This window comes from Rhinoderma darwinii, chromosome 1 (assembly GCF_050947455.1).
Source record: "Rhinoderma darwinii isolate aRhiDar2 chromosome 1, aRhiDar2.hap1, whole genome shotgun sequence".
Lineage (NCBI taxonomy): Eukaryota > Metazoa > Chordata > Amphibia > Anura > Rhinodermatidae > Rhinoderma > Rhinoderma darwinii.
The window spans coordinates 189,306,080-189,321,624 of NC_134687.1; the positions used below are offsets into that span (position 1 = coordinate 189,306,080).

Consider the following 15,545-nt stretch of genomic DNA (forward strand, 5'->3'; position numbering starts at 1 on the left):
CATCAGTTGTTCTTCCTTGTCTTTCCAAGCCAAGTGCTGCTTGATCCAATCCTTTGTTGACATATTTGCAGATGTACTTGATTGCCTTAACTGTGTTGCAATATTTAAATTGACGTGAGATTGAAAGGTCTTGGAAAGAAATGGCGAGTAGGGTACAATCCATCCGTTGTCGACCTCGATGTCCCGGTAACTATCGCCAATCGTCATCTTCATCAATGCAGTGAAAACGCCTTCTCCCACTTTTCTTCTGCGATAAAGTGGATTACCATCATCTCCAGACTGAGTTTCATGGATCAGCTGTCTTGGGAATCTCTTGGTACAGAAGCCATCTTTCATGCATGGGGAGCTTGGATTCAGTCTTCCACATGGTCCATGGACCATGCTCTTCATGATGATGTCGAATAGCTTTTGATCTTCTTGTGCATTTGGGATCTCTGCACTAATGACAGAATTGATCTGATTTTGTCGGATCTTCTCCTACAGCCAGATCAGTATGTGAGGCAAACCTCGTTTTTACCATTCGATTGTGCACATGAAGCATTGAGTTTCTCCAAATACCTTGCCCTTTGTGAGGACATTCATGAACTTGATAACCTTTTTTCTAAAGACTCGGGCTACCAGATCGTGTTTATCAGCCGCCGATTGTTCTGGCAAGAGCTCTTGGCGAATTTATTTCCATGTTGGGTTGCACGTAAAAGTAATAAACAGGTCAGGCCTTCCGTATTTTCTCACATATGTCATGGAGTCTTGAGTGTATTCGTGCATATGTCGAGGGCTCCCTGTGAAGCTGGAAGGCAAGATAACCATCTGACCAACATTGCTCATGTTTCCATCGTTGACGACAGCATCTCAAAGGTGGATATAGCTTTCAGCGCGAAGTGCCTTCTGATTGAAATGGATGAAGCGAAGTCGCTCTGTTTCGATTTTGGCATACATATCAACCAAAAACTGATGGAAAAGATTTTGGCACATCAAGAGGTGATTTGAATGGCTCGACCCGCATTATAATTCGATAGGCGTAGAAGGCCATGCACTAAACTTTTTTCCCGGCGGTAACATTTCTGGTACTTGGATTTGTTTGGAAGATTTGAATATCGTATCCGTCTTCGCCTTGCCAAAAGATCAGTGGGTACTGAAGTGCATCATAGGATCGATGGGTTTCAGAAACTCTGCAGTTGATTATCACGCTTCTGCAGCACAATATACCGATTTTCCAATTCCCCAACGATGACGACAGCAACTTCATTGACAGTTGGTGCGTTGTATCGCCACTCTTGCTCTCCTGTTGGCTTTCGGTCAGCCTTGATGACCACTTTGTAGTTATCCGAAGTCATCATTTCCAAAGTGCTCTTGAATATCTCGACATAACAGTTATGTTCGTGAAGCATCTGCTGCAGATCCAGCAAAATGTCAGCCAGAGTTCCAGGGACGATGCTCTGTCGTTGCTGAACCTAAAGCTTTTCATAGCCCATGAAATAAATCTGCAGAAACTTTGGTGGTTCATTGGGCAAGGGCAGGAGCGATCCAAGTCGATGGCAAACTTGTACCTGAATTTTGAAGGTGGGCATGAAGCCTCTCTCTCGAATTTCGTTCACACCAAACAAAGTCATCTGAAAGCAAGAGTTGTAGCACCTCAAATTTCCCAGAAAGTGCTTGGTTTGGGGAGTGTTCGCAGTCATCAGTGACTTGAGTGGTTCTGGTAGTGCAGTAAGTGGGGGTAGTTAAACCTTTCCAGCAGAGCAGCACATGCCAGGTGGCTCTGACTTCCACTTCTGGGCTTCACAATGTTCGCAATCTTTGATCTTCAAGCCGAACATTGGTCATTTCTGGAGTTTCTTCTGCTCGACGTATTCTTTGAGCCAAGCGTCGACCTTCTCTTTGTTCAGGAGTTTTTCTTTTGGGAGCCATAGTCAGTGAAAAGTAAATTTCAGTAAAAGTGACTTTTAAACCAATCAAAAGTGGCAAAAGGAGGTAAACTTTGTTTGATGTCCAATGCAATCACAAATCGCTATTTGTTTTTCAACCAATCAAAGTGACTTTTAAACCAATCAAAATCTGCAAAAGGAGGCAAACTTTGTGAAATGTCCAATACAATCAAAAATTGCTGCTGGTTTGTTTTACAACCAATCAAAAATCGTGTTGGTTTGTACTTCAATGCAAATTGAAAAGTGAATGGCAGTGAAAAGTAAATTTCAGTAAAAGTGACTTTCAGTAAAAGCGTTTTTTAATCCAATCAAAAATCGCAAAAGGAGGCAAACTTTGTTCAATGTCCAAACAAAAATAGCTATTCCCTGATCGGGCTTCAAACAAACAAACTTTATATAGTTCTATCCAGTATCAGGCTGCTCACACCAACTGCCTTTGACTGTAACAAGATAGCTGCCGTCACCATAGTAACCAGCACAGTACATTGAGCCGTATTTATCAAAACTGTTTAATAGAAAAACATGTGGCCCATAGCAACCAATAAAAGCTCAGCTTTCATTTTTTTCCCACTGTGCTGGAAATATGAAAGCTGCACTGTGATTGGTTGCTAAGGTCAACAAATACAGTTTTCCTATTAGACAGTTGTGTTAAATGAGGTTCAATTTTCTCCCATAACTTCCAAGATATCTGCCATTGCAACCAGCACAACACATTGTTCTCATATAAGGCACAAGATGGCTGGAATCACCATAGCAACCAGCACAATGCATTCTTCTGACATAAGCCCCAAGATGGCTGCTATCACCATAGTAACCAGCACAACACATTCTTCTCATATAAACTACAGTGGCTCTCATTATGAGACTTATATAACATTGTATTTTTCAGTAAACACTAACATTGAAAGTCTCATTTATATCAATAACCAAAATAATTGTCTGTAACATGGATATAAAAATGAACGTTATAATGGATTGTGTCCATAATAAATCTGGAGACATTTCCATTACAGAGATGTCCCGTTACTGCACAGAGCGTTAGTGTGTGGATGAACAAATAGGTTATAATCTCACTCATACCCCTCCCCCTTACTACTTATCATTACCAATCAACCCAAATCCATAGTAGCAAAGCATTGATGACTCGCCCCCTTTCTGTCTGAAAACACAAATTTGCATAAACACCACCTTTCCTAACCCGGCTTGCTGGACTCTCTCCCACAAAACGGAGTTGTTGGCAAATATACCAAAATACACAACCTGCCTATATATACTAACCTTTATCCAGTATAGTAGAAAGACTGTTATGTCTCCCATGTTACATGTAGGAAGTTGTTCTGATCATGTCCCAGGAAAACATAGCAGAGATGGCTTCTCTTTGTAGCAGGAGATGGAGTACGGTCTTGTGAGGAATATTGTGCATCCTCTCCTGGATGAGGAGTCTGGTGGCAGCAGGCGGTGTATTAGATGTGTGTCTGGTCTCTGAATAAAGTACCGGGAGGCAGATTATGATGTCAGCAGCAGCAGTGTGACATCACTCTGGTTGTTACATCCCTACCAGCAGCCAATCAGGTAAGCTTTTATAATTTCCAAAGCAGGTATTAAAAATCCAATCAGCGATGTGATTGGTTGTTATGGCTTACAGATGACGTGATCCATTTTAAACCATTGAAAAATCGGGCTTCAAACAAACTTTCGAAAATATATAATAGATATGCTTTAACCCCTTCCCGCTCCTGGACGTACTATTACGTCATGGCAGCTGTATCGTTCGCGCTCCATGCCGTAATAGTACGTCTCGGGAGTAACGGCCGTTTCGGCCGTCCTCCCGACACATACAGGAGCTGTGACAGCTGCTGTCTTGTTCAGCAGCTGTCACAGCTCCTACAGCGGGGACCGATCGCTGTGTCCCCGCTGATTAACCCCTTAAAAGCCGCGTTCTATAGAGATCGCGGCTTTTTAGGGGTTAAGCTGCCATCGCCGGCCTGCTACGCGATAGCGGCCGGCGATGGTGACTATGGCAACCGGACACCAAACAATGGCGTCCGGCTATGCCATAGACGGAAGCCTAGTGGGTCCTGACAACGTCAGGACCCACTATGCTTGCTGTCAGTGAGTAGCTGACAGTTCTAATACACTGCACTACGCATGTAGTGCAGTGTATTAGAATAGCGATCAGAGCCTCCTGCCCTCATGTCCCCTAGTGGGACAAAGTAATAAAGTGAAAAAAAAGTTAAAAAAAGATGTGTAAAAATTAGAAAATAAAAGATTTCAAAGTAATAAAAGTAAAAATCCCCCTTTTTCCCTTATCAGTCCTTTATTATTAATAAAAATATATAAACAAACAAATAAACTATACATAATTGGTATCGCCGCGTCCGTAACGGTCTGAACTACAAAATTATTTCATTATTTATCCCGCACGGTGAACGCCGTAAAATAAAATAATAATAAACCGAACCACAATCACAATTCTTTGGTCACTTCACCTCCCAAAAAATGGAATAAAAAGAGATCAAAAAGTCGCATGTACCTAAAAATGGTACTGATCAAAACTACAGTTCGTTACGCAAAAAATAAGTCCTTGCACGGCTTTATTGATTGAAAAATAAAAACGTTATGGCTCTTAGAATAAGGTAACACAAAAAGTGAATGATTGTTTACAAAACTTATTTTATTGTGCAAACGCCATAAGACATAAAAAAAACCTATAAACATATGGTATCGCCGTAATCGTATCGCCCCGCAGAATAAAGTGAATATGTCATTTATAGCGCACGGTGAACGCTGTAAAAAAAAACGAAAAAAAAACAATAGTAGAATTGCTGTTTTTTAGTCACCACGCCACCTAAAAATAGAATAAAAACTGATCAAAAAGCCGCATGCACCCCAAGAAAACTACAATGGATTCCTCAAGGGGTCTAGTTTCCAAATTAGGGTCACTTTTGGGGGGTTCCCAATGTTTTGGCACCACAAGACCTCTTCAAACTGGACATGGTGCCTAATAAAAAAGAGGCCTCAAAATCCACTGGGTGCTCCTTTGCTTCGGAGGCCGGTGCTTCAGTCCATTACCGCACTAGGGCCACATGTGGGATATTTCTCAAAACTGCAGAATCTGGGCAATACGTATTAAGTTGCGTTTCTGTGATAAATCCTTTTGTGTTATAAAAAAAATGGTATAAAGAGGATTTTCTGACAAAAAAAAAATGTAAATTTCACCTCTACTTTGCTCTAAATTTTTGTGAAACACCTAAAGGGTTCATAAACTTTCTACATGCTGTTGTGAATACTTTGAGGGGTCTAGTTTCTAAAATGGGGTATTTGATAGGGGTTTCTAATATATGGGCCCCTCAAAACAACTTCAGAACTGAACTGGAACCTAAAAAAATAAATAAATGAGGCAATACTTCGCTTCTTACATTATACTGATAATGAGCCGTGCCCACCCCGAGATTACCCCAGTTTTGACCGTTTGTCTAAACGGAGACCCCTATTAGACCGTTCCAGTGCCCGGTTTTCCCAAGCATACACCCCCGAGAAGTGTATTTCTATTGATGAGTCCCTGGTACATTTGAAAGGGAGGGTTCAATTCCGCGAGTACCTGCCGGGTAAGAGGGCAAGGTATGGCGTGAAGATGTCTAAGCTGTGAGAGTGCATCAGGGTATACCTACAGGTTTAGGATATCTGAAGGAAAGGCCACCCCCAAACCAGACTGCATCCTGGACTACAATAGGTACATGGGAGTGATGGACTTGTAAGATCAAGCCCTGAAGCCCTACAGCGCCATGCGGTGTGGTATAAGAAGCTGGCCGGGAACATCATATAGATGGCTTTGTACAATGCGTACGTGCTACGTCGATGTGCAGGCCAGACGGGAACTTTCCTGGAATTTCAAGAGGTGATTATCAAGAACCTAATCTTTAGGGACCAAGAAGGGGGGGCACCCAGTACTTCTGGAAGCGAGCCCACACGCATCGTACCAGGGCAACACTTTCCAGGGGAAGTTCCCCAAACTGGCAAGAAGGGAAAAAGTCAAAAGAGGTGCAAAGTCTGCTATAAGAGGGGGATAAGGGAGGACACAATATATCAATGTGACACGTGTCCCGAATAACCAGAGCTCTGTATGAAAGTGTTTTAAAATTTATCATACATCCCTTGGTTTATAATTTACCCCAATTTTACTTACCCTGATGCACTCCGCACAGCTTATCCCCCCTCGTCTTTCCCCTCTGGGCCCTGCTGTGTGTCCAGGCAGCTGATAACAGCCACATGTAGGGTATTGCCATACCCGGGAGAACCCACAGTACAGTTTATGGGGTGTAGGTCTCCGGTCAAAATGGTCACTACACCTCTAGATGAATGCCTTAAGGGTGTAGTTTTTAAAACGGGGTCACTTCTTGCGGGTTTCAACTGTACTGGTACCTCAGGGGCTTCTGCATACATGACTTCGCACTAGAAAATCCCGAGTAGGCCAAATGGTGGTCCTTTCCTTCTGAGCCCTCCCATGGGCCCAAACGGCAGTTTATCACCACAAATGGGGTATTGCCGCACTCAGGACAAATTGGGCAACAAAATTGAGTATTTTATTTCTTGTGAAAAGAAGAATTTTTGAGCTAAAATGACATATTATTGGAAAAAATATATATTTTTTAAATTCCCAGCCCAATTCAAATAAGTTCTGTGACGAAACTATGGGGTCTAATTGGTCACATTACCCATAAATGAATTCCTTGAGGGGTGTAGTTTCCAAAATGGGGTCACTTCTGGTGGGTTTCCATTGCTTTGATACCTCTGGGGCTCTGCAAATGCGACATGGCACACGAAAACCAAACCAGCAAAATCTGTACTCCAAAGAACACACAGCGCTCCTTCCCTTCTGAGGCCTCCCATGGGCCCAAACGGCAGTTTATTGCCACAAATGGGGTATTGATGCACTCAGGAGAAATTGGGCAACAAAATTGAGTATTTTGTTCCCTGTGAAAATAAGAAATTTTGGTAAAAAATTACATCTTATTGGAAAAAATGACATTTTTTTAATGTCACAGCCCAATTGAAATAGGTGCTGTGAAAAAACTGTGCGGTCAAAATGCTAACAACAACCATAAATGAATTCCTTGAGGGGTGTAGTTTCCAAAATGGGGTCACTTTTGGTGGGTTTCCATTGCTTTGATACCTCTGAGGCTCTGCAAATGCGACATGGCACCCGAAAACCAATCCAACAAAATCTGGACTCCAACAAACATATAGCGCTCCTTTCCTTCTGAGCCCTCCCATGGGCCCAAACGGCAGTTTATCACCACAAATGGGGTACTGCCACACTAAGGACAAATTGGGCAACAAAATGGGGTATTTTGTTCCCTGTGAAAATAAGAAATTTTGATCACAAATGACATTTTATTGGAAAAAATGACATTTTTTTCATTTCAGAGCCCAATTCAAATACGTGCTGTGAAAAAACTGTGCGGTCAAAATGGTAACAACAACCCTAAATGAATTCCTTGAGGGGTGTAGTTTACAAAATGGGGTCACTATTGGGGGATTCCTACTGTTTTGACACCTCAACACCTCTTCAAACCTGGCATGCTGCCTAAAATATATTCTAATAAAAAAGAGGACTCAAAATGCACTAGGTGCTTCTTTGCTTCTAGGGCTTGTCTTTTAGTCCACGAGCGCAGTAGGGCCACATGTGGGACATTTCTAAAAACTGCAGAATCTGGAAAATACATATTTAGTAGTGTTTCTCTGGTAAAACCTTCTGTGTTACAGAAAAAAAAATGAATAAAATTGAAATTCAGCAAGAAAAATGAAATTTGCAAATTTCACCTCCACTTTGCTTTAATTCCTGTGAAATGCCTGAAGGGTTAAAAAACTTTATAACTGCTGTTTTGAATACTTTGAGGGGTCTAGTTTTTAAAATGGGGTGTTTTATCAGGGTTTCTAATACATAGGCCCCACAAAGCCACTTCAGAACTCAAGAGGTACCTTAAAAAAAAGGCTTTTTAAATTTTCTTAAAAATATGAGAAATTGCTGTTTATGTTCTAAGCCTTGTAACGTCCAAGAAAAATAAAAGAATGTTCAAAAAACGATGCCAATCTAAAGTAGACATATGGGAAATGTGAACTAGTAACTATTTTGGGTGGTATAACCGTCTGTTTTACAAGCAGATGCATTTAAATTCTGAAAAATGCAATTTTTTCAAAATTTTCTCTACATTTTGCAATTTTTCACCAATAAACACTGAATATATCGACCAAATTTTACCACGAACATGAAGCCCAATGTGTCACGAGAAAACAATCTCAGAATCGCTTGGGTAGGTTTAAGCATTCCGACGTTATTACCACATAAAGTGAAATATGTCAGATTTGAAAAATGGGCTCTGAGCCTTAAGGCCAAAACTAGGCTGCGTCCTTAAGGGGTTAAAAGCCTGAGATGAAAATACACTTTCAACACAAAATCTGCTACTTCAACTGTGCTTTTAAAATTTGGGGAAGTACGGTACCAAATTGGTCTTCTTTGTTCTGTTTTCTGATTCCACCGTAGTTTGCAGCTCTTTGCTCATTTATCAAATGCCGGATTAAAGGAATGTTGCTGTAAATTGTCCCTATTGAGGTAAACATGATCTCATGGATCAAGGAGTGCTCTGTATGGGTGAGATATACATAGAGAGTCCTGTATGATACATACAGATTAGTCCTGTTTGTATCATACAGAATCTATCCAAAGATCTGAATGTAAATGAGCAATGACCCTCCCAAAACCCGACCCATGCCTGAAGAGGTTCATGGATCTGCTACAACACAATTGCTCAATGAGTGATTTATAGAGAAAATCATGTATAGAATATGAACAAATGGAATTCATGCTAAGTTCATTTGAATTACATTCAAATTAATGTTTTATGACTGAAGTCAAGACTTTGATGGGGAGAATGTTTTTTCAAATATTGGTTTTGGTAGAATTGAAAAGCCTCAATGCAAAAGGAAACTCTATGATGAGTCCTCTCTTCCGCAGAGTCCTTTGAATGTCTAATAATTACTATAGACCTTTGTTATTGACCCATTTCATTCCTACTTATCACTGTCATTTTTTTTTTAGGAAAATTAGGCAGCTATGACATAAATGATTTATAGTTTTTGCAATGTTAAGTGATGCATTAGAAAGTAATTTTCCTGTTTTGTAACAATATCATATTACTTTACTTCATCTGGAAGCTCTCTAACATCTGAGTTACATTTGATGGCACTAGAAATGCAAGTGATTACAATGACACAGTATGTGAATGTTTAAAAACTGAAATAACTAGAGAGATAAATATAAAACCATATTTTTGATAAATTATCTTATTATAATTTTCTAGCTATAAGGAATGTTTTTCAATCTCTAGCTTAATAGCAATAACAACAGATTTAGTTGTATGAATACAGGTGCAACATTTGTACTTAATATGTACCTCCACATTCTGCTAGAATTTATACATATCACTGAAATTCTGCAAACTCTAATAAACAACTTTAACAAATAATAAAAAAAAAACTTTTTGAAACATCAAAACAACAGATGTCATGGCCAACTAAATAAAAGCGTGGGTAATAGAACATGGAAAGTACATTATTTCTCTAGTTTATTATTTATTCATTCCTATTACTTATACAGCGCCAACATATTCCGAAGCGCTGTACAGAGGTTGTCCTCACTCACTGTTCCCATGGGTGCTCACAATCTAAATTCCCTATCTGTATTTTTTTGACCATAGATACCTCTCAAGAGCAAAAAAAACGCAACAAAAAAGAAAACACTGCACAGGATCCTATACCTGTCGCCACCTATGCAGCCCTATCCTAATACAAAAATAAGGGGGAGATGCTTAAAGTTAAAGGCACACAAACAGGTGTACAGATATAGATATATACAATAGGATAGCTAGAATTAACGACAGCTTGAATATAAAGAAATTAAGAAATGGGAAACAACCCCCTATCCATAACATTCACAAGCATTAAGGGCTTACAGCAGTATATATGCCATATGCTGCAATAGCGTTTTGTGCCCCAGTTTAGATAAAGCTTGCAGATCCTCCTGACTTCTTACGGTAGTCTGAGCAAATCTCTGCAGCACACCTACTCATTCTCAGGATAATGTATTCAGTGAGAGCTCTCCTCCTAATGATGGGAAACCCATTTAATAAGTCAGTAAGGCTCAATTCACACCATGACTGTTAAAGCCACCTTGTCCATAGACTTTAATGGACAAATGTACCATATGCAAATTGTGTTTTCTTTTTGGCATATGTTTGGCCAGTATAGATTGGGTTCTAGTTGACACATATGAAAGTGAAATGGCAGATGTATAGGCATATAGTTGCATACATCTGGTCATAGGTTCATTTCAAGCTATTTTGACGCAAACAACAAATATGATGTGAATTTAGCCATCGGTAGCCTTCACAGTGAAAATGGATACCTAGGAGGTAAACAGGAGCACTGTAGAGAAGCAAAGACTACTGCTGGGGAGTGCAAACATCTGTAGACTCAATCTAAATAATTGAGCACAGAATATATAGCCAAATTACTACCATAAGTAAGATCTGCCAAGTTGTAAGATTTATTTAAAACTGGAGGTACTCAATCAAATGGACACAATGGCACAAATTTATTAAGCAGTTTATGCCAGGTTTTGTGCCGCTACCATGTTGCATGGCATGGCCTAAGGCCACGTTCAGACGTGGCGGAATTGCTGTTTAATTCTGCTGCGGACAGTCCACAGGGGAATTCTGCAGCAGCCGTTTTTTACATTTGTTTCTATACATTTTTAGGAAACTTAGTTCGGACGTTGTGGAAAATAACTGTGCGGAATTTAGGCTGCGGTTCAGAATTTTCCCTCTGCAGCATGCTCATTATGTTGCGGAGAAGCAGCGGAGTTTCACTGCCTTTGCAATGCAAAAACTGAAATATGTGGCAAGCCCGCTGTGATATCTGCAACGTCTTAATTACCTGTCACATATGCAAATGTTGGTGCAGATACGTTGCGTAATTGCCCCGAATCTGCACCAATATTTGCAGCGGAAAAAATCTGCCACGTCTGAACGTGGCCTAGCAGGCAATCACTAGAGGCAGACCTGGGGGGCTTTGTTAGGCCCCTGGCTGCCATAGAAACCATTGACACTCCACAATTTCATCGTGGGATGCCAGTGGGGTGAGAGAGGGAGCGCTGTATCTGAGGGGTAAAATATGATCGGAGACCACTGCTAGTGGTCTCCGATCGTTTCCCTGAAACCCGAGGGTGTTAGCAACAGCCCGGGCTTCAAGAGCACCCCGCCCAATGAGGGAAAAGTTCTTCTAAAGTGTGAACGTGAAAAGGCGGCACTTCAGACGAACTTACCCGAACGGCCGCTGTAAAAACACTATACGGTGATAGCTAAGGGGTTAAACAGGGCCGATATTTTCCACAATGATAGTATAAAAATGTCTGACGTGATGATCCAGAAGCATCCATTAGTTAGGCACCATGTACAAGGCAGAGGCATGTGCACGGAACCTGCGTTTCGGTTCCATGCTAAGTATTCCGTGTGCCACCATATGGTGCCTCCATACAGCGCCATATTATAGAGGTCTTCTTCCCTAGAAGCATTGCTTATAGGAGAAATATCTTCACCATACAATGTTTGATGGAACATGCCACAGATTGCATATGCACCCAAGGAAAAAAAAACCTCTGTATGCTTCTGTATAAAATTTAGAGGTATTTGGAGTTACAGTATGGGTCCAAAGACTGCCATGGGTGCCATACTAAAAACTCGAAGCTTTAATGAAGTACAAGGCTTTCAAATTATTTCAAGTTTTGAAGTCTTTTAAAAATAAGTGACTTAATCTATTTTTTTTCGCATCGCGTTCATGAACTACATTTATTGCGTACATTGGGAAAGCTCAATAAATAAATGTGTTCATAGGGCTCCATTAGCCTGATGGAGAACAAAAGAGTGTTATTTTGGCCTCTATCGGGCTGGTATATGTTGGTATACAATTTTTATGGATGGAATAGCATAGTAGACGACGCTATTTTATCCTGAGAAATCCTGCAAAAAAAGTTTTCCCAGGGATGTAGTCCTGGGGCAGAGCATCAGAAATCTCTCTCCCAAGGGATCACGGCTCTGGAGAAGCTCCTGACATATCTGTCCATACATGGACAGTGATTTCAGGAGATTCCCCAGGGCAGAAGTTCTCGGTGCTGGGGCAGGGCTGTTGAGGCGACCTATCCCACTATTGGCCATACACTGGTAAACATTGCAGCAGAAATGTGATGTTAAGAGGGCCTAAGATTTTTAGTCCTATATATGGCTTCGTATTCTGTGGTTTTGTTTAATATATCTATCTTTCTATCTAATATATATTTATATAAACATTTTTGTTATTTTTTTTTACTGTTATGCACCTGCCTATGTACAGAAAAATAGTAATATTTTCAGAGCAAGGAAGCTGGAATACTGCGGATGAAAATGAGATAAAATATAGCTGAGTTTGTTACTTATCAGGATGCTTAGCCTTTGCAATTTCCATTTTTCTACAGCTCTGTCTCTAGAGGACTAAAATATAACATGGAAATATTTGAGCACTTAAAGAATTATTTTCTATATATTCTTAAAACAGTGATGGAGGGTATGGAAATGTGGATGCTTTCCTTTATTTATGCAAAAAGGTGGGAAGAATTACCATAGTTGTTGTCGTAAAAGATGATGAATTTCTGCCAGGCATATTCCGTGACGACTCTTAAGATAACATCATTCAGATAGACTGGGGGGCGGACAGACAATGTATAATCATCAATCCTGTTACTCCTGTTGAGCCCACAACTACTTCTTGGCGTCCTCGCTGTGGATCGTTGCATGAACAGATGAGGAATATGCATAGCATCTGCCAGAGCTTGCAAAGACCCCGCTGATGCACATCCGATAGAGCTGACAAGGGCCAATATGCCTTGGTTCATAAGGTCACAAGCTGAAAGAAAGAAAATTATTATTTGAGATGACATTGACACATGTATGCAATGTTACTTGTACTGAAAATGGCTTAACCAAACATGCTAAATGTAATGATGTATACAATTCTTGATAAATATGCTTTAGCATGAGCAGTTTCAATTTAGTGTTTTCATTTCACTTGTTTTTATGGTTTTTCATTTAAATGTTCATTTTAAAACTCTTTCAGATTTACTGGTTCTCAGCTTACTAAATGGAACCATTTGAAGAAGTACAAATAACTATTTTACAAACTTAAAAAAAGCATACATAGCTTAAATGGAACTTGAATCCAACAAGCCCCCCCTTTAGACTGTGTAAGCAAGCTTGTATTTGCTTGACTTTCTGTCCTTTGTTACTGTCAGGCATCATGCACAAGGCAAAGTCAAGTACACAGTGCTTATAAGGCAGCACACGGAGTCCCTAGGGTTTTTGTATTACGTAGCTGTTGGCACTTCATGTGGTGCCTCCATGACGAGATGTATTCTCCCCTAGAATCAATGCTTTTAGAGGAGAATCCTTCCGTAATTTAGCATGCGTTGATACATGCTTCAAACTTTTTTTTTCATGGATGCATATAAAAACCTTTGAACGTATGGCTCTATATGAAATTGGAGGCATAAAGATGTACAGTATGAGCCCACAGATTTCTATGAGTGTCCTATTGCAGATCCAAACAATATGGATGCATAATATAGTTGTGTGCATGATACATTAAGTCTGCTTGTACTACTACAGTATACTTGCTTTTTTTGTTTTTTTGTATTTTTTTTTCATATTTCAAAGTACCACAGAGAAAAAGAGAGCTATAATAATATTATTATTATTATTGTTATTGTTATTATTATTATTATTATTATTATTATTATTATTAATATTATTAACCCCTTCCCCCTGCTTGCATTCTGGGCCCTAATGTCCAAGCCATTTTTTACATTTTTCCATTGTCACATTCGAAGAGCTGTAACTTTTTTATTTTTGCGTCGGCATAGCTGTATAAGGTCTTGTTTTTTGCGGGACGACTTGCAGTTTTTATTGGTACCATTTGAGAGTAGATGCGACTTTTTGATCACTTTTTATCACATTTTTTTTAAGTCAGGATTAACAGAAAACAGCAATTTTTCCATTGTTTTTTATTTTATTTTTTATGGCGTTCACAGTGCGGGTTAAATAATGTAACAGCTTTATAGTCGGGGTCGTTATGGACGCGGCGATACCAAATATGTGTAACTTTTTTGCTTTATTGTAGTTTTTTTTAATAGTAAAGCATTTTGTAAGGGGAAAAGCTGTGTTTTTCATTTTTTTTTGTTTCACTTTTTTTTTTTTTTATTAACTTTATTAAACTTTTTTACTAGTCCCACTAGGGGACTTCACTATCCTCCGATCGCTATTATAATACACTGCAATACTTTTGTATTGCAGTGTATTACTGCCTGTCCGTTTAAAACGGACAGGCATCTGCTAGGTCATGCCTGCGGCATGATCTAGCAGGCATTCGCTCCAGGCAGACCTGGGGGCCTTTATTAGACCCCCGGCTGCCATAGAAGACACAGACACTCGGCGATTTTATCGCCGGGTGTCAGTGAGATGAGAGGGAGCTCCCTCCCTCTCTCCAAAACCACTCAGATGCGGTGCTCGCTATTGCGCACCGCATCTGAAGGGTTAAACGAGTGAGATCGATACTAATATCGATCTCACCCGGCAGAGCAGGGACGCCCCATCCCTCAGCTGCCTCTGGCAGCTGAGAGCAGGGAGATTTCACGGCTCCCTGCTCTGTTTACTTTATTCTACAGCAGCGACGTAGAATAGCGGCGCTCTAGAATAAAGCCCACTAATGACCGCTGTAAAAAGACGTATCGGCGGTCATTAAGGGGTTAAGTATAGTAATAAGTATAATGATGATGATTATTATTATTATTATGTATTAGTATTATTATTTTATAATAACAGCCATATTTAACTATAAAAAGATAGTTAACCTGTCCAAGTGACATTGGCACATAGCTTATTAAAAGGAGAATGTACCCTTCTCAGACATCCATGGCTTATCCACAGGATATGAAATAAATGTCTGATAGATGCGGGTCCTGCACATAACTAAGTTACGGGGGGTCCCTCGTCCAGAAGGAGAATGAATGGAGAGGTGGTCTATATTATAGCTCTCGCTTGTATTATATTATAAGTTACTAATCAGGGCGAGGGCAGGCTGTTCTAGTGACCAGTGAGGGTCCAGTGATTCTTATGGAATGGCCTAGCAACAAGATCTTATATTTTGTAAGGGAAACCCTTTAAAGAGGATCTGTCATGCCCCCAGAAATCTGCTGCCGTACAGTACCTGCATTGCTACCCCAATTCCAGGACTGTTTATTTCATGTATATTTTATATTTATTTCATGTCAGAGCAGCTTAGGTGCACACCTTGTTGACAACTTGGCGGGGGAGACCGCCCAGTTGTCAATTTATTCATAAATTAGAATATTAGCCACCGGACTAAACGGACTGAATGCAGAGGGAACGAAGGCTTATTGCAGGGGAATCGAGGCACCTACAAAAACTAAATGAATAGTGCTGGAGTCGGGGGAAGGGAACAATACAGGCATGGCAG

At 40.2% G+C, this 15,545-nt stretch overlaps 1 protein-coding gene across 1 annotated transcript in view; it reads right to left on the reverse strand.

The window, feature by feature from the left end:
• The window catches only part of GRID2 (glutamate ionotropic receptor delta type subunit 2), a 1,233,941-nt gene that overhangs the window by 736,632 nt on the left and 481,764 nt on the right, over positions 1-15,545 (reverse strand). The window contains exon 3 of the mRNA XM_075860662.1: positions 12,636-12,920. Coding sequence (XP_075716777.1) covers positions 12,636-12,920 — 285 coding nt within the window. The remainder of the gene's footprint in view (positions 1-12,635; positions 12,921-15,545) is intronic.